The sequence below is a fragment of the Aphelocoma coerulescens genome, chromosome 29 (genome assembly GCF_041296385.1).
Source record: "Aphelocoma coerulescens isolate FSJ_1873_10779 chromosome 29, UR_Acoe_1.0, whole genome shotgun sequence".
Classification (NCBI taxonomy): Eukaryota; Metazoa; Chordata; class Aves; order Passeriformes; family Corvidae; genus Aphelocoma; species Aphelocoma coerulescens.
The window spans coordinates 1,357,028-1,381,971 of record NC_091042.1 but is presented as its reverse complement, the minus strand read 5'-3'; the positions used below and the strand labels follow the sequence as shown (position 1 = coordinate 1,381,971).

General features: G+C 60.5%; 1 protein-coding gene across 3 annotated transcripts; it reads right to left on the bottom strand.

Annotated features, from left to right (window-relative positions):
- Positions 1-101: 101 nt before the first annotated feature.
- Positions 102-24,623, bottom strand: POU6F1 (POU class 6 homeobox 1). 3 transcript variants are annotated; one of them, XM_068997595.1, is made up of 12 exons: positions 24,606-24,623; positions 18,071-18,382; positions 17,434-17,528; positions 9,489-9,657; positions 8,478-8,575; positions 7,606-7,831; positions 6,030-6,229; positions 5,403-5,528; positions 5,002-5,247; positions 4,127-4,250; positions 3,599-3,770; positions 102-1,550 (listed from the first exon to the last, which is right to left on the bottom strand). In XM_068997595.1, exons 3-12 carry the CDS (start codon positions 17,485-17,487, stop codon positions 1,205-1,207), a joined length of 1,761 nt encoding a protein of 586 aa, XP_068853696.1. In that variant the 5' UTR covers positions 17,488-17,528; positions 18,071-18,382; positions 24,606-24,623; the 3' UTR covers positions 102-1,204. The 3 variants fall into 3 exon arrangements, with proteins under 3 accessions (XP_068853696.1, XP_068853694.1, XP_068853695.1); XM_068997593.1 differs by lacking the exon at positions 24,606-24,623 and having other exon boundaries at positions 18,071-18,573; XM_068997594.1 differs by lacking the exons at positions 17,434-17,528; positions 18,071-18,382; positions 24,606-24,623 and adding an exon at positions 10,047-10,248.
- Between the last annotated feature and the right edge of the window lie 321 nt (positions 24,624-24,944).

The following is a 24,944-nucleotide window of genomic DNA, read 5'->3' as shown; positions in this document are numbered from 1 at the left end:
GAGGAGGAAGGACCCCCCGCCCCCGCTCCTCCACCCCCCCAAATCCGGACAAAAAGGGGAAAGGAAAAGAAAAAAGAAAAATACTGTTTATTTCACACCACTACATCAAGTGCATCAGTCTGCCGCGGCCCCAGCGGGCACCCCGGTGTCCCCCGTCGCCCCCAAACCTCCCCCTCCCATCGCTCCCCCGGGGGGGGCTGGAGCCCCCCAGGCTCAGGGCAGGGGGAGGTGGGGAAGGGGCGCTGCCTCTGTTTTGGGGTTCACGCCCCCCCAACCCGGGGAGTCCAGTGATGTCCCCAAAATCCACCCACGGGACATCCCCAAGGTGGGGGATCACCCCCAGAAGCCCCTCACGAGGTGAGGAACCCCCCAAATCAGTGTCGGGGGGGTGACATAAATTGGGGGTCACCCCTGGTGAGCCGTGACATTGCCTCAGGAACACAGGAAAAAGGGCAAAACCCAGAAAAATGGAAATCACTGATTTTGGGTGGGTGTGTGACACTCGGGGGGCAGGACAGGGCGGGGGGGGTCTGTCACCACGTGTGTCACAGGCGGGGGAGGTGTGACAAGGAGGGCACGGGGGGACACACACAGGCACCGGTGGGCACAGGCACGGGGGCAGGGGGACAAAATCCATGGCCAAAGGGACAAAACCAGTGGCCAAAGTGCCGATGGCTGGAGGTCAAGGGGGCTGTGACCGGTGGGACAGAGGGGATTCCCAGTGCTCCCAGTTCAGAGCACTGGGAAGACGCTGAAGGGCACGGGGGGGTGGGCACAGGGAAAGGCCTGGACAGAGGTATGGGCATGGGTGTGGAGGGACAAGATTGGTGGCCAAAGGGACAAAATCAGTGGCCAAAGTGCTGATGGCAGGTGGTCGGGGGGACTGGGACTGGGAACTGGGATGTTCCCAGTTCTCCCAGCGCAGAGCGTGTGGAAGACATTGAATGTTGGACACGGCTACAGGGGTGGTGGACACAGGTACGGGGGCGGTGGCAGAGGGACAGAACCAGTGGCCAAAGTGCTGATGGCAGGAGGCCGGGGGGACACAGGGGAGCTCCCAGTGCTCCCAGCTCGGGGCACGGGGGGAGATGCTGACGGGTGGACACAGCTACGGGCGCGGGTGGCGGTGAGGGACAGAACCAGCGGCCAAAGCGCTGACGGCAGCGGGCCGGGGGCCACCTGGGGCGTTGCCAGCACCCCCAGCTCAGGGCACGTGGAAGACGTTGAGCTTGCTGGTGTTCTTGAGGGTCTGGCGGCGGTTGCAGAACCAGACGCGCACGACCTCGCGCTCGTAGCGCAGCTCCTGCGCGATGCGCGTGATCTCGGCGCCCGTGGGCAGCGCGTTGCGCTCGAAGTGCGCGTTCAGGGCCTCGAGCGCCTGCGGCGTGAAGGACGTGCGGCGCTTCCGCTTCTTGCCCGGCTCGCCCCCCACGAACTCCAGCAGGTGCTGCTGCCCCTCGCGCTGCCGCTGCTCCGCCTCGCGCAGCCACTTCTCCAGCACCGGCTTCAGCTTCTGCGCGCTCTTGGGCGTGATGTCCAGCTTCTCGAACCTGCGGGGACAGGGGACACTCAGGGGGACACTCAGGGGGATACTCAGGGGGATGTCCAGCTTCTCGAACCTGCGGGGACAGGGGACACTCAGGGGGACATGGGGGACACTCAGGGGGACATGGGGGACACTCAGGGGGACACTCAGGGGGACACTCAGGGGGATGTCCAGCTTCTCGAACCTGCGGGGACAGGGGACACTCAGGGGGACACTCAGGGGGATACTCAGGGGGACACTCAGGGGGGATGTCCAGTTTCTCAAACCTGCAGGGACAGGGGACACTCAGGGGGACACTCAGGGGGGACATGGGGGACACTCATGGGGACACTCAGGGGGATGTCCAGCTTCTCGAACCTGTGGGGACACGGGACACTCAGGGGGACACTGAGGGGGGACATGGGGGACACTCAGGGGGACACTCAGGGGGGACATGGGGGACACTCAGGGGGATGTCCAGCTTCTCAAACCTGCAGGGACAGGGGACACTCAGGGGGACACTCAGGGGGACACTCGGGGGGACACTCGGGGGGATGTCCAGCTTCTTGAACCTGTGAGGACACTCAGGGGGACACTCAGGGGGACACTCAGGGGGACACTCGGGGGGACACTCGGGGGGACACTCGGGGGGATGTCCAGCTTCTTGAACCTGTGGGGACAGGGGACATTCAGGGGGACACTCAGGGGGACACTTGGGGGGACACTCGGGGGGACACTTGGGGGGACACTCGGGGGACACTCAGGGGGATGTCCAGCTTCTCGAACCTGCAGGGACAGGGGACACTCAGGGGGACATGAGGGACACTCGGGGGGATGTCTTGGGGGTGATGTTCAGCTTCTTAAACCTGAGGGGACACAGGGGACATGGGAGACCCTCAGGGATGGGGGACAGGGGGACAGCAGGATGGGATTGGGGGTGTCACAGTGAGGGGGGAGCAATGCCCAGCACCCTCCTTTGCCCAATTTTTCTCCTTTTCTCCCCCATTTTTCTCCTTTTCTCCAGTTCCCTCTTCCTCCACCTCTCCCCCCTTTCCCAACTTTCCTTTTCCCTGTTTTCCTCCCATTCTCTGCTTTTCCTCCTTCCCCACAATTTCCCTCCTTCTCTCCAATTTTCCTTTCCTCCTGTTTTGCTCCCTTTCTCCAATACTCCTTTCCCCCAATTTTCCTTCCCCTTTCCTCCCCCCGTGCCCACCCTGGCCCCGTCACTGCTCGTACCTGCCTGTGTCCCCTTACCTGCAGACAGCCCCACACCTGTCCCCCAGGTGGCATTACCTGCAGACAGCCCCACACCTGTCCCCCAGGTGGCATCACCTGCAGGCAGCCCCACACCTGTCCCCCAGGTGGCATTACCTGCAGATGGCCCCACACCTGTCCCCCAGGTGGCATTACCTGCAGACGGCCCCACACCTGTCCCCCAGGTGGCATTACCTGCAGATGGCCCCACACCTGTCCCCCAGGTGACATCACCTGCAGACGGCCCCACACCTGTCCCCCAGGTGGCATTACCTGCAGACGGCCCCACACCTGTCCCCCAGGTGGCATTACCTGCAGACGGCCCCACACCTGTCCCCCAGGTGACATTACCTGCAGATGGCCCCACACCTGTCCCCCAGGTGACATCACCTGCAGACGGCCCCACACCTGTCCCCCAGGTGACATTACCTGCAGATGGCCCCACACCTGTCCCCCAGGTGGCATTACCTGCAGACGGCCCCACACCTGTCCCCCAGGTGGCATTACCTGCAGATGGCCCCACACCTGTCCCCCAGGTGGCATTACCTGCAGATGGCCCCACACTTGTCCCCCAGGTGACATCACCTGCAGACAGCCCCACACCTGTCCCCCAGGTGGCATTACCTGCAGATGGCCCCATACCTGTCCCCCAGGTGACATCACCTGCAGACAGCCCCACACCTGTCCCCCAGGTGGCATTACCTGCAGATGGCCCCACACCTGTTCCCCAGGTGGCATTACCTGCAGATGGCCCCACACCTGTTCCCCAGGTGGCATTACCTGCAGATGGCCCCACACCTGTCCCCCAGGTGGCATTACCTGCAGATGGCCGACTGGCTGTAGGCGGGGCCCTCGGTGGCCGTCAGGGCCTGCCCCACCTGGGTCTGGGTCAGCCCCAGCGAGAGGCGCCGCAGTTTGAAGTTCTTGGCGAATTCCCGGATTTCCTCCAGGTTGATCCCGTCCTCCTCGGCGCTGGGTGGGGCGGGGGGTTCTGGGGGGGGGCACGGGGGGCTGTGAACCCCTTCATCCCTCTGCCCAGGGACCCCAGTCCCTGATATCCCTCTCCCAGTGATCCCAGTCCCTGTTATCCCTTTTCCCAGGGGAGCCCAGTCCCCGTTATCCCTTCTCCCAAGGACCCCAGGCACCGTGTTCCCTCTTCCCCGTGGTTCCCCGACACTGTTAATCCCAGAAGACCTCAGACCCTCTTATCCCTCTCCCAGTTCCCATTTTCCCTCTGCCCAGGGATCCCAGACCCCCATTATCCCTCTTCCCACAGGACCCCAGTCCCTGCTATTCCCACGGACCCCACAGCCCATTATCCCTCTCCCAGTGCTCCCAGTGACTCACTGGACACCAGCTGGCTCACGGTGGGGGTCTCGGAGCAGGTGATGGGCACCGGGGACGGCGACACCTTGGCCACGGGCACGGGGCTCGTCCCCACCCCGGCCGGGGCCGGCTGGATGGGCTGGACCTGGGGGGGGACCCGGGGGTGACCTGGGGGGAACTGGCAGCTCCGCTCCCCATGGGGCACGGCCCACTGGGACAGCTGGTGGCACGAGGAGGGCCACGGCGTGGCCACGGGACAGGAGGGGGCACAGCCTGGGGGTGCTCCTGGCATCCCAAAGCCCCATGGCCAGGACCCAAAGGGGCTCGTGTGCCCCCACAGCCACACAGCTGGGTCCCCAAGGGGCTCACGGGCTCCTAAATCCACCTGTCTGGGTCCCAGAGCCATGTGGCCGCAGCACAAAGGTGCTCAGGGGGTCCCACAGCCACGTCCCAGCAGTGCTCGTGTCCCCCCAGAACAACGTGGCCAGGTCCCAGAGGGGCTCACGTCTCCCCAGAACAATGGGGCCGTGTCCCAGGAATGGTCGTGGTATCCCAAGGCCACCTGGCCACATCCCAAAGGTGCTTCTGTCTCCCCCAAGGCCGCGTGGCCGGGTCCCGAAAGCACTCGGAGGGTCCCAAAGCTGCAGGGGGGTCCTAAAGCTGCAGGGGGGTCCCAAAGCCGCAGGGGGGTCCCAAAGCTGCAGGAGGGTCCCAAAGCCGCAGGGGGGTCCCAAAGCTGCAGGGGGGTCCCAAAGCTGCTCCCCTGCTCCCAAAGCCCCTTTGGGGACGCTGCCGCCCTTCGGTCACACTGCCCTGGCCTCCCAGCTGTGACCCACCTCGCTGGGGTGGGGGGGTGGCCTGGGGGGGCTCAGGGGGTCTCAGGGGTGGGGGCTCACCTCGCTCTTGACGGGGGGCTCAGCGGGCCCATTTTTCTTGCCGGGGGCCGGTGCAGGGGGAGCTGTGGCCAGCGTGGCCCCCGTGGTCAGCGTGGCCCCCGTGGCCAGCGTGGCGATGACCTGGCCCTGCGCGTTGAGCAGCAGCTGCGGTGTCACCGGTGTCACCTGCAGGCTGGGGGGGGCCGGCGTCGGGGCGGCCGCGGCCACCCCGGGGGGGGCCACGACCCACGGCAGGGTCCCGATCACCTGGGGGGGGGACACGGTGCTGGGGGACCCGAAAACGCTCACCCAGTGGTGGGGGGGAGGGAGGGAGGGAATGGGGACACGACACCGGGAGCATCCAGGACCCCCTCCCCAGGTGACACAACCCCGTGGGGGGGACAGGGGACCCCCCGCGGTACCTGGCCCTGGGCGTTGGTCAGGAGCTGCCCTGGGATCCCCTGGACGCTGGGGAGGGGGTTGGCGATCACGGGGGGGGCACTGAGGGACCCCAGGAGCTGCGGCTGCGCCCCCAGAGCCGCCGTGAGCTGTGGGATGGAAACGGGGTCAGAGCTGGGGCAATGGGGGCCACCGGGACCCCCCTGGATCGTCCCCCCCTCCCCATGGCCACCGGAGTCCCTGGGGGGTCCCTAAATCTATAAATCCATCCCCTGGGAGCTGCCCAAAGCAGAGCTGCAGCTCATCGGGATGGGGAAACTGAGGCTGGGATTGTGCCCAGGGAAACTGAGGCTGGAATCCTGCCCGGGAAAACTGAAACTGGGATCCTGCACTGGGGAAACCGAGGCTGGGATCCTGCATAGGGAAACTGAGGCAGGGATCCCACCAGGGAAACAGGCTGGGGTCTTGTCCTGGGAAAAAACTGAGGCAGGGATCCTGTCCAGGGACACTGAGGTCAGAATCTCACGTGTGGAACTGAGAGTGGGATCCTGCCTGGGGAAACTGAGGCCAGGACGTGGCCCTGGAATTCCCGGGGCTCCCCGTGGCCCCACGACCGCTGGATCCCGGGATGGGGTGGGCTCGGTCCTTACTATGCCGGGGTTAAAGGCCAGTCCGGTGATCTGGGGTTGCACGGACATCGGGGGCTGCACGGACATCGGGGGGTCCTTTGGGGGGGTGGGCGCCGGGGGGGGCTGGGGCAGCAGCGGGGGCTGCCCCGGGGGCAGCGGGGGCGGCCGCGGCGCCGGGACCGCCGGGATGGCCGGGATGGCGGGGCTGAGCACGGCGGCGGCTGCGGAGAGACGGAGACACCGTCAGTGGGGTGGCACCGGGGGCACCGCGCCCGTGTCCCCCCGCCCCGCCCCGCCCCGCCCCGCCCCGCCCTGCCCCGCCTGTCCCCTCCTGTCACCGGGCCGGGGCCTCACCTGACCCCGGTGCTGCTGCAGCACAGAGTGGGGGGCACCCGGGGGAACCCAAAATCTGCCCGGACACACCTGGGACAGCTCCAGGGTCCGTAAGAGCCCCACATGTTGGGGTCGATCCCCCCCCACCTGCTGCCACAGGGGGTGCCACACCTGGAGCCCCAAATCTTCACCTTTCATACTCCGATTCCCCAAATTCAAGGCCAATTCAGACCCCTGCAGGTGAAGACCACCTGGACTGGGGCTGAGCTGGGGGAGGATGAATTAAGGAGGGGACAAAGGGAGTCCCAAGGTCACCTGTTTCAGCCAGGTACCACACCTGGGCCTCCAAATCTGCACCTTTTAGTCTCAAATCTCCCAAATTCAAGCCCATTTCAGAACCCTCCTGCAGCAGGTGCCGCACCTGGAGTCCTAAATCTGTAATTTTGATACTGAAACCCCTCCCAGTGAAGCCCACGGGCTGGGTTTGGGCTGAGGATGAGCTGGGGAGGGGGCAAAGGGAGCTCCAGCATCCCCAAATCTGCACCTGGTGCCACATCTGGAGCCCCAAATCTGCACCTGGTGCCACACCTGGAGCCCCAAAACTGCACCGGGTCCCACACCTGGAGCCCCAAATCTGCACCTGGTGCCACACCTGGAGCCCCAAATCTGCACCTGGTGCCACACCTGGAACCTCAAATCTGCACCGGGTACCACAGCTGGAACCTCAAATCTGCACCTGGTACCACAGCTGGAACCTCAAATCTACGCCTTTTATTCTCAAATCCCCCAAATTCAAGCCCATTTCAGACCCCTCCTGCAGCCACACCTGGAGCCCCAAATCTACCTGGACTTCACCTGTCGCAAGCACGTGCCACAGCTGGAACCCCCAATCTACACCAGGTACCACACCTGGAGTCCCAAATCTACACCAAGTACTACACCTGGAACCCCAAATCTACACCAGGTACTACACCTGGAGTCCCAAATCTACACCAAGTACCACACCTGGAACCCCAAATCTACACCAGGTACTACACCTGGAACGCCAAATCTACACCGGGTACCACACTTGGAGTCCCAAATCTACACCGGGTACCACACCTGGAACCCCAAATCGCCACCTTTTATTCTCAAATCCCCCAAACTCAAGCCCATTTCAGACCCTTCCTGGAGCCCCAAATCTGCACCTTTTTCACTCAAACTCCCCGGCCGGAGCCCGTTTCCGCTCCCAGGTGTGCGGGCGGGCGCGGTTACCTGCGGTTACCTGTGAGATTGGCTACGGGCGGTTTGAAAATCGCCCCCGCAGGTGCCGCCGGCGTCAGTCCCGGGAGCGCGGCGAGCGTTGCTGTGGGAATTGTCACCAGGGCCAGCGCCTGCTGGCCTGTCACCTGACCTGCAATACTGATGGGGATAAGAAGAGGTTGAGTAACTGTCCCTGCCGGAACCATTACTCCTGTCACACCTGTGGCTAAGCTTTCCTGAGCCAACACCTGCGGAGATAAATGAGATTTGAAAGAGAAACACAAATCAACGCCCTGCTCAGCATCAGGGAAACCCCCACAGGGCCCCCCCACCCCGGCCTGGGACACCCCTCTGGGGTGGGGAGGGGGTAAAAGGGGGAGCTCCCCGGTGAATCCCTCTTGGGGGGGGCAAAGGGGGAGCCCCCCGAGCTGGTGAACCCCTGGGGGAAGGGGGGCCCAGGGGGGACTCCCTGGTGAACATCTGGGGGGGGGGGGGAAGGCAAAGGGGGAGCCCCCCTCACCCGTGAACCCCACTCCGAGGGGAGATGGGGGGGAGCTCTGTTGAGTGGGGGGCACTGGGGGGGGCTGTGGAGATGCCTCTCTGGAGGGTATAAAGGGGGGTCCCCCTTATCTGCTGACCCCCGCTCTGTGGGGGATGTGGGGCACTGAGGGGATCCCCTTTGCCTCGGGGTCCCCCCTTACACGGAACCCCTTCTCCATAGGGAGACGAGGGGCACCTGGGGGCCTCCCTTCCCCCCCCCCCCTCCCACCCCAGGTCTGTGGAGACCCCTCTGTGTGGGGGGACAAAAGCGGGTCCCCTTTACCTGGCCACCCCCTGTTCGCGGACACCTCCCCCGGGGCCCCCCCTCGCCCCCCGGCCCCGGGGGGCAGTTACCTGTGGGGCGGCCTGCACGGCCAGGTGGGTCACGCCGGGCTGGCTCGGGGCGTGGCTCGAGGGGACGGGGACGGGCGACGACGCTGCTTTGGCTTTACCTGGGGGAGAAACAGGTGGGGGTGAGGAGGGGGGCACCCAAACTCTGCACAGCCAGGGAGCGAACACCCTCCCACAGGTGTCCTCAGGTGCGGCCAGCGCCCGGGGAGCGGCAGTGACTTGGGTCAGCCGTGGTGGGACCGGGGCGGCGACCATCCCCCATCCCCCCGGGTGGGGCCTCCTCCTCCCCCCGGCAGGAGAGAGGGCGGGACAGGGGACACGTGCGGGTGGATTTGGGGCGCTGGCCAGAAACCAGCGAGGGAAAAAGTGGGATCTCCCCAAAAAGTGCGTTCCCGGGGAGCGGGTGGGGGTGGAGCTGCAGCCGGACCCCGGAGCAGCCCAGGTGACACAACCCAGACACCCCCTCCGCTGCCGGGCATGGAGCTGGGAACGATCCCGGGAAGGACGGACCCGGGACACTGAAGGGAACGATCCCGGGAAGGACGGACCCGGGACACTGAAAGGAACCATCCCGGGAAGGACGGACCCGGGACACTGAAGGGAACGATCCCGGGAAGGACGGACCCGGGACACTGAACGGAACCATCCCGGGAAGGACGGACCCGGGACACTGAAAGGAACCATCCCGGGAAGGACGGACCCGGGGCACTCAAAGGAACGATCCCGGGAAGGACGGACCCGGGACACTGAAGGGAACGATCCCGGGAAGGACGGACCCGGGGCACGGCCGGGAACGATCCCGGGAAGGACGGACCCGGGACACTGAAGGGAACGATCCCGGGAAGGACGGACCCGGGGCACTCAAAGGAACGATCCCGGGAAGGACGGACCCGGGACACTGAAGGGAACCATCCCGGGAAGGACGGACCCGGGGCACGGCCGGGAACGATCCCGGGGAGGACGGACCCGGGGCACGGCCGGGAACGATCCCGGGAAGGAGGGGGGGTCTCTCACCTGCCGCCTCCCCGCCGGACGAGCTCGGGGTGCTGGAGGGAGCGTCTTCCACACCTGGGGGGCCCCCCTGTCCCGGGGACCCCCCCGCTCCCTCCCCGGCCGTTTTGGGGTCCCCATCCACCCCCACCTCCAGCACTCGGATGGTTTCATGGCTGGACATGACAATGACCTGCAAACGGACCCCAAAGTCAGTTCCGGGGATGTCACCCCGCGGCCGTGTCCCCCAGGGGCTCCCCCCGCCCCACGGGGGCCTGTTTTGGGGTGCAGAGCCCACCTGGGCCCTGGAGGAGGGAGGGACGGATGTGGGGGTGGCAGCCCCCCAAGACCTGAGCGCTTCGCTGTCAGCACCCCAACTCCAGGGGCACCCCCGGGTGAGACCTTGGGCAGGTGAACCCCCACACCTGCAGCACCCCCAAACCTAAAGCATCCCCAAACCTACAGCAAAACCTCCACAGCTACAGCACCCCCTAGATAGAACCAGCACCCCCAAACCTACAGCACCCCCAAACCTACAGAACTCCGCACACCTGCAGCACCCCAGAGCCGGTGCCCCCGTACCTGCAGGAGCCTGGCAGGGACCGGGACGTTAATGGTGAATGACCCGAAGCCCGCTGCCATTGTCGCGGCCGGCGCTGCTCCGTCCCCCGCGCCCAGCCCGGGGAGGAGGGGACGGGCTCGTGCTGGGCTTTGAGCCAGATAAGGGACAAGGCCGCGAGGAGCAGCCCCTGCGGGGGCGGGATCGGGCTTCTTATCCCGTCGGGACTGGGCTTCTTATCGTCCCGGACAGGCTTTTTATCAGGCAGGTCCTGCCTTTCCCAACCGCAGCGCACCCCCAGACCCACCCCCGGAGCTGCTGGGATGTTCCCATTCCCGAGGGATGTTCCTGCTCCTGCTGGGGCAGGGCTGGCTCAGCCCCCCAGAGGGAGCAGTGCCCCCAGACTCATTTCTGGGCCCTCCCCCCGAGGGCTGGGGGTGACCCCGGTGTTACATCAGAGAGGGTAAAACTCCCCCCAGGAGGTTCCTGGGTGTTCACCCGACCCCAAAGGTGCATCGAGCCCCTGAACTTTGTGTTTCCCCTTTGACAAAGGCACATCCAAGTTACAACTCCCTTCCTTCCTTCCTTCCTTCCTTCCTTCCTTCCTTCCTTCCTTCCTTCCTTCCTTCCTTCCTTCCTTCCTTCCTTCCTTCCTTCCTTCCTTCCTTCCTTCCTTCCTTCCTTCCTTCCTTCCTTCCTTCCTTCCTTCCTTCCTTCCTTCCTTCCTTCCTTCCCTCCTTCCCTCCTTCCCTCCTTCCCTCCTTCCCTCCTTCCCTCCTTCCCTCCTTCCCTCCCTCCTTCCCTCCTTCCCTCCTTCCCTCCTTCCCTCCTTCCCTCCTTCCTTCCTTCCTTCCTTCCTTCCTTCCTTCCTTCCTTCCTTCCTTCCTTCCTTCCTTCCTTCCTTCCTTCCTTCCTTCCTTCCTTCCTTCCTTCCTTCCTTCCTTCCTTCCTTCCTTCCTTCCTTCCTTCCTTCCTTCCTTCCTTCCTTCCTTCCTTCCTTCCTTCCTTCCTTCCTTCCTTCCTTCCTTCCTTCCTTCCTTCCTTCCTTCCTTCCTTCCTTCCTTCCTTCCTTCCTTCCTTCCTTCCTTCCTTCCTTCCTCCCTCCCTCCCTCCCTCCCTCCCTCCCTCCCTCCCTCCCTTCCTCCCTTCCTCCCTTCCTCCCTTCCTCCCTTCCTCCCTTCCTCCCTTCCTCCCTTCCTCCCTTCCTCCCTTCCTCCCTTCCCTCCTCCCTTCCCTCCTTCCCTCCTTCCCTCCTTCCCTCCTCCCTTCCCTCCTCCCTTCCCTCCTTCCCTCCCTCCCCTTTCTCTTTTCCCTGTACATTTTCTTGTGTTATTTTTGTCCTTTCCACAGATGAGGCCAACCCAAAGTAGCTCCAACCCTGCTCTCCGTTGCAACTAAATTGTTCTAAACCAAATCCTACATACCCATATGTTTACGTTGATATATCTTTATATATTTATATGTTTATAAACACAGGTCATGCCGTGTCACTCTAATTCACCCCAAGGGGTTCCATCAACAACACCCCGGGTTACCCTTGATTTGGGGGGGTTGGAATGTTTTATCGGTGCCAGGGCCAGGATCACTCGGAGAATCCAGAGGTTTCCCTACAGGAAAACGGCAGCTGGAGGGTTGGACAAGGGACAAGAGACAGAAAAGTGACAGAAACCTCTGGCAGCAGGTCCTGGCAGCTGGAGAGGTGCCTGATCTTCACTGCTCCCCACCACTCCAATTCTCCTCTCGGTCTGACCTGGGCAGGTCAGACCCCCTGAGGTTTCCTGGGGTGACCCAGACCTTCGGGAGGTTTTCTCCCTGAGAAAGCCCAGCTGACCCTCAGGGAGGGTTAATGGGGAGAACAATGCTGACCCTCAGAGGGTCAATCACTGCCTGGTCCTGACCCTCCTGAGAATCGTGGCTGTTCCTCTGCAAGGCCCAGAGCAAATCCAGCTCTTCCCAAACCCAGAGCAAATCCAACTTTCCCCTAAATCCAGAACAAATCCAGCTCTTCCCTAAATTCCCAGAGCAAATCCAGCTCTTCCCTAACCCAGAGCAAATCCAGCTCTTCCCAAACCCAGAGCAAATCCAACTCTCCCCCAAACCCAGAGCAAATCCAGCTCTTCCCTAACCCACAGCAAATCCAGCTCTTCCCAAACCCAGAGCAAATCCACCTCTTCCCAAACCCAGAGCAAATCCAACTCTCCCCCAAACCCAGAGCAAATCCAGCTCTTCCCTAACCCACAGCAAATCCAGCTCTCCCCTAAACCCAGAGCAAATCCAGCTCTTCCCAAACCCAGAGTAAATCCAGCTCTTCCCCCAAACCCAGAGCAAATCCAGCTCTTCCCTAAATTCCCAGAGCAAATCCAACTCTTCCCTAAATTCCCAGAGCAAATCCAGCTCTCCCCAAACCCAGAGCAAATCCAGCTCTTCCCCCAAACCCAGAACAAATCCAGCTCTTCCCTAAATTCCCTGAGCTGCCCAGGCAATGCTGGGATCCCCTGGATGTGGGGCAGTGCTCAGTGAGGTCCAGTGCTGGTGTTGGGGTTTCTGGTGTGACCCAGACCTGCTGTGAGGTCTCCTTTGGGCCAAAGCCCAGCTGACCTTCAGGGAGGGTGCGTGGGGAGCAGGACACTGACCCTCAGTGGGTCACTGAGGGTGGTACTGCTGAGGGTCACTCAGTGGTCACTGTCCCTGGTGACCAGTGGTCATTTTTCTCCTCCTGCTCTGAGCTGGGCTCTGACAATTCCTGACCCTGCCAGGGTGGAATTGCAATTCCTGCAGAAGAGCAGAAACCTGGCAGAGGGCAGGCGGTGCCGTGGGGGGTTGGGTGCTGCCCACAGAGCAGCGGGAAAAGAGGGAAAATCAGAATTCCAGGAGTGAAAAGATGAGATTTCCACAAGGTCCTTGGGCACTGGGGATGGTCTCACACTCCCAACCCTCCCCAGTGCCAGAGCCCCCGGGAGCTGGGGCTGACCAGTTTGGCCAGTCCCGAGTGGGGAGGGCACTGGGTTTACAGGGAAGGCTCCCAGATCATCCCAGGATTTGGGGTTTGCATTCATCACTCTGCCCTTCCACTCTCACAGGAGTCACCGATGCCAGCGTTCCACCCTGGAGCCACCAGAGCAGACAAGGAGCTGGGAATTGATGGACTCCTCCTGTTCTTTAATAACTGCTCTGTCCTGGGCTGAATTTTCCCTTTTTATGGGATCTGATCGAGCTGTGGGGGACCAAAACCACTTTAAACTGTCCCCAAAAGAACCTCCTGTATTATCAATTTAATATTAACTGCTGATTTGTTTGTCTTGTGAGCAACTTGTTGGGCAACTAAATATGACTGGGATTATCCAAACCAGATTTATTTCGTGTGCTGCCAGTTTGATTTTTTTGCTGAGTTGATTTTGTCTTTTTTTTTTTTTTACTGGAAAAGAAGACTGGTGTGGGAAAAGCTTTTATTCTTCCCTTAAATGTACATTTATCTGATGTACAAATTTGTCTCAACGAAGTGAAAATCAGGGAATTGAACCGAATGAAGGCTGGGAGTTGGTACGAACATTAATGAACATTTGGAATCATCCAAATGAAGGGATTTGTATCAGTTCTGCCTCGGAGGGCTTCAGATTTGTGATGATTTGTTTGAATTTTTCAGGGCTATGAACAGGGGAACGAAATAACCTTGACAAAACACGAGAAAATGTCCCCTGGGGCTGTCCCAGGGCAGGGGGAGGGACAGGACTTGGAAGGGAACAGGGATGAAACACAGGGAATTCTCTTCCCAGCTCCCACCCAAGCCCTCCTGAACCATTTACAGACTGTGCCTCTGCGCTGGAAATGATTTAACTTCCCTAATTAATTGTTTTAATTAACTTCTCTAATTAATGGCTTTAATTAACCACAAGCAGTGCCACGTTCCACCGCAGCCGGCACTTAGCAAGGTTTGTCACCGGCTGCTATTTTGGGAACCCGGTTTGGGAAAATCGCTGAAACTTTTGAGTTTTGCTGAACCAACCTTGATCCTTCTCTCAATAAACAAAGCCTGGGAAGAGGGAGATGTTTTTGCTGGAATTGGACGTGAGGAATGCAGGATTTACAGAGCACAAGGACATTCTGCAGGAGCCAGAGATAAAGAAGAGACACAGGCAGTCCACAGCTGAACTGAAACTCTCCCTATCTGGGAAAAATGCAACAAAGAGACTGAGAGTGGAGACTAAATCAGCATGAGGAGAGAGAAATCAATAACCAATAGGGGATAGAACGCTAATTAATGCCAGTTCTGTAATTTATAGCCCATGGGCACGGAGTTCTTCGTTTGCTAAAATGTAGAAATAGTGAAAAGTTTTGGAAGCGGTGGAGGGGGGGAGAGTTTGGGGAGTGACTGAAGCAGTGCCGTTTCCTAGGACTAAAAATAGTGCTAGAGTTTGGTTTATCCCGTGTTTTTTGGCAGCAGGAGCAGGTGAGCCCATAGAAACCTGGAGTACCTTGGCAGCTGGGAGCTGTTACCCAGGACATGCTGGGTTATCCCAACCAGGGGTACTGAGGCTACACCCGATGGGTCACGGGGACGGGGCTGTCCTGGGCCATTCCCATCACCCAGGGCCTGGAATTCCAGGGAAAAGGCACAGGAAGCTCCCTGAGGTGACCTGGATCCCTGACCAGCCAAATATTCCACAAGGAACAGTTTGGGCAGGTCTGGGTGGGAAAATGCCTTCCCAGCTGCCCACATCTGGTAGGGCTGGACCCAAGGGAGTGCTGGGGATCCCACCAGGTGTCCTGGGAGGGTTTGTGACTTTGTTTGACCTCAGTGGGGAACAGGAGGCGCAGGGAAAGGGATGGATCCCAGTGGTCAGTGGGGGAAACGAGGGTTAAGTGAATCACTGAAGGGGCTGCTTGCTACAGCGATGCACACAGCTTGGATTTGTCACATCTGCCGATCAGAAAAAGGGAGGACACAAGATTATTGATAAGGGGAAGCAGCCGTGACTGAAAGATCCCCCTTTGGACCCAGAAACCAGCTCAACCCAGCCCTGGGGTTTGAACTTGGGCCAGGGACTCCGGGAGCAAGCACAAGGTGAAAAGTTGAACCTGAGGAAGACTCCCTACTTCATCTGAGGACTCCTTACTTCACCCCAGAGACCCCTGCACGAGCCCAACGCGGATGGAAATGACTTTGGGCTCATGATGAGAGGAAGCGGGGCTGGGCGGGGCTGGGTAATGAATATGCATAGCCTCATTGGGGAATTTAATGAATATGCAGCTCGTAACCCGATACAGACCGAGCCGAGGGGGGCATTTAGTGGGGCAATCCACATCCATGTGCCCCAGCGCTGGAATAAACACACCCCCTGCACTGCTTGTCCCAGTAGTGGAGTCTTTTCCACGTATCAGTGGGCTGGGCATGGAATCCAACTCTCCCCTAAACCCAGAGCAAATCCAGCTCTTCCCTAACCCAGAGCAAATCCAACTCTCCTGCAAACCCAGAGCAAATCCAGCTCTTCCCCTAAACCCCGAGCAAATCCAGCTCTTCCCTAACCCAGAGCAAATCCAACTCTCCCTAAACCCAGAGCAAATCCAGCTCTTCCCAAACCCACAGCAAATCCAGCTCTCCCCCAAACCCAGAGCAAATCCAACTTTCCCCTAACCCAGAGCAAATCCAGCTCTTCCCCAAACCCAGAGCAAATCCAACTTTCCCCTAAACCCAGAGCAAATCCAGCTCTTCCCTAACCCAGAGCAAATCCAGCTCTTCCCCTAAACCCAGAGGAAATCCAACTCTCCTGCAAACCCAGAGCAAATCCAACTTTCCCCTAAACCCAGAGCAAATCCAGCTCTTCCCAAACCCAGAGCAAATCCAGCTCTTCCCAAACCCACAGCAAATCCAGCTCTTCCCAAACCCAGAGCAAATCCAGCTCTCCCCTAAACCCAGAGCAAATCCAGCTCTCCCCCAAACCCAGAGCAAATCCAGCTCTTCCCAAACCCACAGCAAATCCAGCTCTCCCCTAAACCCAGAGCAAATCCAGCTCTTCCCCAAACCCATGGAGCTGGCCAGGCAATGCCAGTCTCCCCTGGATGTGGGGCAGTGCTCAGTGAGGTGCAGCGCTGGTGTTGGGGTTTCCAGGTGGGACATGGGAGCGTCTCCAGTGCCAGGGAACACTTTTATCCTCAGAGACACCACCCAGTCCGTACCTTCTCAAAGCACTGGGCTGGCTGTGCCTTGTGGCAATTGAAGCCCCAGCTCCAGCAGCTCCCAAACCTGGCTCTACAAAACCGGGATCTCGATCCGTTGTTGGAAGAGCCTGGAGCGTGCGGGGTGTGAGATGGGACTGTGGCCCCAGGGGAAGGCCACCACCCCACAGAAGGTGCAGGAGATCCCTGACCAGGCCAGAGAACCTTCCAAGGATCAACAGATGGACCCCAAGGCCTGGGTTTCCCTTCCTCTGGGCCTCTCTGCTGGGTGGGAATGGGAACGCCATTGCTTCCCGGACTTGTGTTTTTAAGGACTGCTGTGGCTCTGGGCCATCATCTCCCATCCACCTCCTCCCTCCTTCCTCCTTCTCCCCCTCCGGTGAAAATCACCCCCATCGAGGCAGATTTGGCTGCTCGGAGCCAGGGGCCGGTGGGAGGGTGTGGAATGCTCAGGGTTAATGGTTTGCACCCCCTGCCCGGCCCAGGGAGGAGGGGAGGGCTTCGTGCTGGGCTTTGAGCCCGATAAGGGAGAGGAGGCCGCGAGGAGCAGCCCCTGTGGGGGCGGGATCGGGCTTCTTATCCCGCAGGGATTGGGTTTTTTATCCTGCTGGGACTGGGGCTTTTATCCCGCTGGAATTGGTTTGTTTATCCTACCGGGATTCTTATCGTCCCGGACAGGCTTTTTATCAGGCAGGTCCTGCCCTTCCCAACCGCAGCGCACCCCCAGACCCACCCCCGGACCCACCCCCGGACCCACCCCCAGACCCACCCCCGGAGCTGCTGGGATGTTCCCATTCCCGAGGGATGTTCCTGCTCCTGCTGGGGCAGGGCTGGCTCAGCCCCCCAGAGGGAGCAGTGCCCCCAGACTCATTTCTAGGCCCTCCCCCCGAGGGCTGGGGGTGACCCCGCTGTTAATTAATGATTAATTAAACCTGGCTGTTCCACCTGAGCCTATATGAACCCATCGAGCCGCTACCCCCCCACCTGCAGCACCCCAAAACAGAGCAGGTACCCCCCACCTGCATCATCCCCACATCCACAGCACCCCAAACCTGCAGCACCCCAAAGCAGGGCCGGCACCCCACACCTGCAGGGCCGGAGTGCCCCTCCAGCCCCACAGGTGTGGCCCAGGGCCAGGTGAGCCCCCCAAATTCCCTACAGGAGTTTCAGCCCCTCCCAGGGCACAAACTGGGGTCCCACCCCCCGGCCCGGTTTTGGGGGGCAGGGTGGCCGTACCTGCTCGTTGACGGTCAGCAGGGCCTCCTGGGGCTGCCCCGGGCACGGCTCCATGGTGACCTGGCACAGGTGGGGAGGGTCACACCTGCCACATGCTGCAAGAGGGGACAAGGAGGAGCTGTCACCACCTGGGCGAGAGCCTGGGGGTGCCCAGGGGGATTTGGGGTTCCTCTCACCCCTCTGAAACCCCTTTGAAACTCTAAAAAACCAGGTATGGGTGACCCCTGGCTGCCCCCACAAGTCCCTGGTGCTTCCCGAGGGGGTCCAGATTGTTGGGGACGCTTCCTGGAGCAGGTGACAGGAGTCGCTGGGGGGGAGCCCTGTGTCCTGCTGGAGTCACCCCCAGGTGGGACACACCCACCCCAGGGAGCCCCAGGGAGCCGGGAGGAGCCTCCCGAGGGACATCCCAAAGTCCTGGGGCAGCTTTTTTCCTACACCTGAGGCTGGAAAAGGTGGGAAAGCTGCTGCTCCTGCCTCTTCCAGGTGGGATCTCCACCCCTGCACCTGTGAGACAGGGGGGCTGCGCTGGAGGGGATGGCTGAGGCCACGCTGGGACCCCAAACGAGAAGGGGAAAGGGGGAGTGGGAAGGGGAAAGGGAAGGGAATCCCACGGGATTCTGGGGTGCTGGCTACTCACCCACTGTTTGCTCCGGGGTGAGGGACCCTCCCGGCCGGACACGGGGCTGGATGTGGGTGCTGCCCCCCGGGATGGGCTGATGGGCCCCGGCTCTCTGGGGCTGGGGGCTCCCGGGACTCTGGGCCCCGGCTCTCCGGGTTTCAGGGCTCCCAGGTGTCAGGGCTCCGGGGCTCTGGTGTCCTGGGTCTCTGCAATTCTGTGCTCCGGCTCTCCGGGTTTCAGGGTGTCTGGGTTCTCCGGGGTTCTGCCTCTCCTGGTTTTGGGGCTCCAGTTCCCTGGGCTCCTCCGAGTTTTGGGGTGCCTGGGTTTGGCCTGCAGGGACACAAAACCCGGAGCTGTTCCTGTGCTGAGCTCTGGCTGCTCCTGCGCTCCCCAAAAACACGAGGAGCCCCAGGATCCCCCCCATCCTCCCTTCCCGCTCCCAAAGGATGGAGGAGTTTTGGGAAAAGGCGACTTGGTCAGGAGAAAGGGGAAAGGTAATGGATGTGTGGGATTTTCTGGGACTCTGGGGACACAGGAGCACAGAACCTCCCCGTTATCCATCCCCACCCACCCCAGTCCAAGCTAAGCAGCCAAACTGGATTTATTCCGGCTGAACTGGAGCAGCAAAAGGCTGAGGAGGGCACGAGATGCCCAAAATCCTTGGATTCCTCTCCCTGCTGCTGGTGGGAGGAGACTCAAATAACCCGGGGGAGGGGGGGGAGAGACTAATTAATGAGACAATTAATCAGACATTTGTAATTCCAGGCTGGATGCAGGTGGGCATCCAGCTCCGGATTTGGGAGCGGGACCCTTTCCCTACCACGGATCCCGTTTCTCACACTTCTTCTGGGGTATTTTTTGGCATTTAATGCGACAGATAATTTATCCAGATGGTGGTGAGGGCAGGCAGGGAGGAGCGGCCACGGAGCAACAGATGGAGGGAAGGCAAGGAAATGCACAAAATAATAATAAAAATACTAAAAAATAAAGAAAGGGGGGGGAAAAGGGAAGAGAAGGATGTTTAGGATGCTCCCAGTCTCCCCGTGGATCTAATTTCCATGTTAATTAAGCGTTGGTGAGGCAGAGATGGATCCAAAGACGGTGGAAAATGGAGTTTGCCCAGGTGAGAAACCCCAGGGATGAGTTAAACCTGAGCAGGGGAGACTTTGGACTCACAAACTCCTTGCTGCTGTTATCTCGGATTCATTCCTGGAGGGAATAATTCCCCCCAAATCCTTTCTTCCCTCTAAATTTGATCTCTTTTATGGTTTTGTGGCATTTACAGATGGAGAAACCGAGGTGGGGGATGAGAAGTTGCCCCCAAAATACCCCAAATCCATCCAGATTCACACCTGGAAACCCCCTGGGGCAGCCAAATTCCAAAGGAAAATCTGGGAAAACTCATTTACCGCCCCCAAATCTTCCAAATATGGGGAAAAGGGGCAGCCCAGAAAAAGGGGAGTTTGGGGGGGATTTGCTTAAGCAAAAGGAGGGGCTGTTGTTAAGCCGGGTGTGTGGCTGTGGGGTGCCAGAGCCCTGACCCCCAAATCCAGGGAATAACAATAATAATAATAATAATAATAATAATAATAATAATAATAATAATAATAATAATATCCTTAAATTATCAGAGAGGAAATACCCTGCAGAGGGGCCCAAAAACTGCTGGAAACCGAGGAAAACCCCAAACCAGTCGGCCAAAGGTTTCCTGCCAGCTCAGCAGCTCAACTGCAACGCTCCGAAAATCCTTTTTGCACCACGACAAAGGAACGATTTTCCCCGTTTTTTGCCACGTTTTTCCCAAACTGGAAGATGCCGGGAGCATCTGGCCCACACGGCCTTGGTGGAATTCCTCAATCCCTGATTTCCTTCCACTTCCATGGGTGTTTTGGGGGCAAAATCCAGATCCCAAATCAGCGGTGTTGGGGTCCCCCTCGCTCTGCTGCCTGTGGGGAATGTGCCCCCCCAGCACTGGGAGCAGTGGGATCACTTTGCAGTGACTTCCCAGGAATTTTTATTCCCGGATTAAAATCTCCTGCCAAGGCCAGAAGCGGAGTTTGCCCCCCCCCAAAATAGAACCTGGAGCATCGATCCCGTGTCCTGAAGTGCCCCTGAGGGCACAGGACACCCTGGAGGGGCAGCACGGGGGGTCTGGGGGGCACGGGACCCACCCCGAGCCTACATCCCATGGGATGGGATCAGTGAGATGGGATCAGTGGGATCGATGGGATGGGATCGATGGGATGGGAGCAACGGGATGGAATCAATGGGATGGGGTCAATGGGATTGATGGGATGGGATGGTGGGATGGGATGGGATGGGATGGATGGGATGGATGGGATGGGATGGGATGGGATGGGATGGGATGGGATGGGATGGGATGGGATGGGATGGATAGGATGGGATGGGATGGGATAGGATGGGATGGGATGGGATCAATGGGATCAATGGATTGAATGGGATGGGATCAATGGGATGGATTGGGATGGGATGGGATGGGATGGGATCGATGGGATCAATGGGATCAATGGGATCAATGGGATCAATGGATTGATGGGATGGGATCAATGGGATAGGATCAATGGGACGGGATGGGATGGGATGGGATCAATGGGATTGATGGGATGGGATGGGATGGGATGGGATGGGATGGGATCAATGGGATTGATGGGATCAGTGGGATGGGATGGGATGGGATGGGATGGGATGGGATGGGATGGGATGGGATCAGTGGGATGGGATGGGTGTCAGAGACTGCAAACAGTTCATGCCTCAAACACTGAAAGTTTTGTTCATGACAAAGAAGCTGACACCGAAGGAGCCTTCCCTGAAGAGTGGGGCTTGAACCGAAAGTCAAACTGCTGATTAGATAAAGGGAAACCCATTGTTCAATCACCTCGGGCTGAGGGAAAGGTGTGCATCCACCAAAGGCCAAAGCCACCAGCTGAGATTGGGGTGGGGGAGAGCACAGCTCACAGGTTTACACAGACTCCCCCAGCCGAGGGGGGCGAGGAGGTTTCGGGTCCTCCGTTACACAAACCCAAACCGGCCCGGCTGTGGCACCCCCAACCCCACAGGGCACATCCAGGGGACTTTCACGTGAGACACAGCCCAGGGGGAGTCACAATCCATCAGAGACCCCCCAAAGGGCTCCCCAGAGGCCCCACAGGACTGCCCGTGATGCTCCAGCCCCAGAGCCTGCTGTGAGGGCTGCCCCCTCCCCAGGGGGACCTGCCTGGCCATCGCCACCCCGGCTCGGGGGTGTAGCCACAACCCCTGGGATCCTACTCCTTCTGGGGGGACCTTTCACCACCAAGACCAGCTGGAGAGCTCCAACGGGACATCCTTGGCACCCACGGAGTGGTGACATTTTCCTTATTCTGTCCCTGTCACTCTTTCTGTCCCCCTCACCTATTTTCTACTTCTTTCTTTCTTTCTCTTTCTTTCTTTCTTTCTTTCTTTCTTTCTTTCTTTCTTTCTTTCTTTCTTTCTTTCTTTCTTTCTTTCTTTCTTTTCTTTCTTTCTTTCTTCTTTCTTTCTTTCTTTCTTTCTTTCTTTCCTCTTTCTTTCTTTCTTTCTTTCTTTCTTTCTTTCTTTCTTTCTTTCTTTCTTTCTTTCTTTCTTTCTTTCTTTCTTTCTTTCTTTCTTTCTTTCTTTCTTTCTTTCTTTCTTTCTTCTTTCTTTCTTTCTTTCTTTCTTTCTTTCTTTCTTCTTTCTTTCTTCTCTTTCTCTCTTTCTTTCTTTCTCTCTCTCTCTCTCTCTCTCTCTCTCTCTTTAGCATCAAATAAAACCCTTACTATTGTCACTGGCAAATGGTCTCGTCTGCACCTTAATTTGGGCATTTCTAAGAATAATAATTGGATCATAACAGATGGGATGGGATCAGTGGGATCAATGGGATGGGATGGGATCAGTGGGATCAATGGGATGGGATGGGGTGGGATCAGTGGGGTCGATGGGATGGGATCAATGGGATCAATTGGGATGGGTGAGATGGGATGGGATGGGATCAGTGGGATCAATGGGATGGGATGGGATCAGTGGGATCAGTGGGATGGGATGGGGTGGGATCAGTGGGGTCGATGGGATGGGATCAATGGGATCAATGGGATGGGATGAGATGGGATGGGATGGGATGGGATGGGATCAGTGGGATCGATGGGATGGGATGGGGTGGGATCAGTGGGATCGATGGGATGGGATCAATGGGATCATGGGATCAATGGGATCAATGGGATGAGATGGGATGGGATAGGATGGGATCAGTGGGATCAATGGGATGGGATGGATGGGATCAGTGGGATCAGTGGGATGGGATGGGGTGGGATGGATTGGGATGGGGGGCAGTGCTGTGCCCCATTACCCCTTTGGGGGGTTCAGGTGGGGTGCAGGGTTGAAGAACAGGAGTCACGCTGAGATGGCCACGGATGGAGGTGCTGGGGACAGGTTGGGGGGGACATGGGACAACACAGCCCCAGCCCCTTCCTCTGCCCCCCTCAAAGGTGGGGACCCTCCGTGCCCCCCATCCCTGCACTGCTGGGGCTCTGAAACACCCAGGGAAGGTCCCCCCACCCCAAAACCACCAAATGAGGGGCTCAGGGGGGCTGTGGGGGCAGCCTGGGACAGTGTCCCCCTCTAAGGGGGTGCTCAGCCCCCCCAAACCCTCACAGCCTCCCCCTTCCCCGCTGTTCTGGAGCACCCCAAAATGCCTCTTAACCCCCCCCCCCCCGACCTGCCTTTGCCCCTCAAACCCTGCTACCCCCACCCTGAAATTCCCCTGACCTGCCTTTCCCCCCAAATCCCACTGCTGCCCCTCTGGGGTCCCAACAGGACCCCAATAATGCCCTGCCCCCCTCTGCCTGTTTCTCATCTCCTGCACCCCAAAACTCATCCCCGAATTCCTCCTGCCCCCCCACCCCAGGCAGTGCCCCCGTTCCCTGTCCCGGGGGCTCTCCAGCCGCCTCTTCCCATTTCCCTGACCCCCCCAATTCCGGGGTGCCCCCAGGGACCCTCACTTCGCCGAAGTCCCCCCTGGCACCCCCTAATCCTCACCACGCCCACTCACTGCGTTCGTGTCCCCCCGTTCTCCCCAATGTCCCCCCCCAGACCCTCCAAGCCTCTCTCACTCCCCCGCCTCCCCCCAACCACCTTTGTCCCCCAAATCCCGGTGCCCCCCCCCCGCCCCCCGGGGTCTCTTTGCCCTCCCCGGGCAGGACCCCAAAACTGTCCTCACCCCCCGCCCCGTGTCTCCTCTCCTGCACCCCAAACCCCACCTCCCGCACCCCAATCCCTCCTGCACTCCCCGTGCACCCCCCCCTTTTCCTCTCCAGCCGCTCCTCCCCTTTCCCTGCACCCCACAACTGAGGGGTGTCCCCGGGGACCCCCACTTAGCCGAGGTCCCCCTGGCACCCCTCAGCCCCCATTCCTGTGCCCCCCAACACGTGGCGTCCTCCCAGTTTCCCCCGTGAACCCAGGGCCCCCCTCCAAGCCCCTCTTCCCCACAACCCCCCCCCAATCTGTCTTTCCCCCCCAAATCCTCAAATCCCCCTTCCCCCCTTCGACTCCCCCCCGGTGGTCTCGGCAGGACCCCAACAACATCCTGCCCCCCCTCAGCACTATTTCTCGTCTCCTGCACCCCAAAATCCCTCCTGCCCCCTCCCCCCCCCCGGCAGTCACCCCCTTTCCCTGCCCCGGAGCTCTCCAGCCCCCCCTTCCTGGACACCCCCCCCCCCCAATTCCAGGGTGCCCCCAGGGACCCCCCCTTAGCCGAGGCCCCCCCCGGCACCCTCAGCTCCCGTTCTGGTGCCCCCTGCCCCCATCTGCCCCCCCTCAGCGCGTGCGTGTCCCCCCAGTTCTCCCCAAATTCCCCCCCAGACCCAGCGCCCCCCCCCAAGCCCCTCTGCCCCCCCCCCGAACTGTCTTTGCCCCCCAAATCCCGGTGCCCCCCTCGCCTCTCATCCCGGGAGTCTCTTTGCCGTCCCCGGGCAGGACCCCAAAACTGTCCTCACCCCCTGCCCCCTCTCCTGCACCCCAAACCCCACCGCCCGCACCCCAATTTCTCCTGACAGCCCCCCCCCCGTGCACCCCCCCGGACAGCCCCCCCCTTTCCCTGCCCCGGGGCTCTCCAGCCCCTCTTCCCCCTTCCCTGCCCCCCCCCCCCCCAGTTCCGGGGTTCCCTCAGGGATCCCCCCTAAGCCGATGTCCCCCCTGGCACCCCCTAATCCCCCCCAGTCCCCACGCTCCCCTCTGCCCCCCCTCCCCCCCCCCCAGTGCCTGCGCGTTTCTCCCCAGTTCCTCCCAGTTCTCCCCAGTTCTCCCCCCGGCCCCACCGCCTCCTTCCAAGCCCCTCTGCCCCCCCAAATCTCCCCTGACCTCCCTTTCCCCCCCCCCAAATCCCGGTGCCCCCCCCGCTGTCCCCCGTTTTCCGCCGTTTCTCCCCTCCCCGCCCCCCCCACCGCTCTTTATCATAAATATATAAATTATGCTAATTACGCCATTGCATATTCACCGCGCCGGGCCCGCCGCCCCCCGCCCGCCCCGGCCCCGCACTCACCGAGCCGGGGGTCGGGGGTCCGGGGGCGCCCCGGGGGGGCCGGGGGGGCCCGGGGGGTCCCCGCCGCTCTCGCCGCTCCCGCGATCGCTGCGGTCGCGACGGCGGCGGCGGCACAAAGGGGCGGGGGGCGGCGGGGGGGCGGCCCCGGGACCCCGGCCCGGGCCCGGGGGGTGGGGGCGGGGGGAGCGGCGGGGGATGGTTATGGGGGGCTCGGTCCCGCGGGGGTCCCGGAAGGGGATTTTTGCCTCTTCCCGGGGTTTTGGGGCTGCTGCGTCATGAACATAATTTATGCGCAGGCCGCTGCCGCAGGGGCGCTCCCGCCCGCGGCCGCTGGGGGCG

Bases quoted from the DNA above. Each gene is read 5' to 3' on its own strand.
- POU6F1 (XM_068997593.1), bottom strand. From the start codon at position 18,476: ATGGGGGGGATCCTGGGGCTCCTCGTGTTTTTGGGGAGCGCAGGAGCA. The intron at 17,529-18,070 runs GTGAGTAGCCAG...CCCCTCTTGCAG, and splicing joins CACCCCGGAGCAAACAGTGG to CATGTGGCAGGTGTGACCCT. The intron at 7,832-8,477 runs GTAACTGCCCCC...TTATCTCCGCAG, and splicing joins CCGTGCAGGCCGCCCCACAG to GTGTTGGCTCAGGAAAGCTT.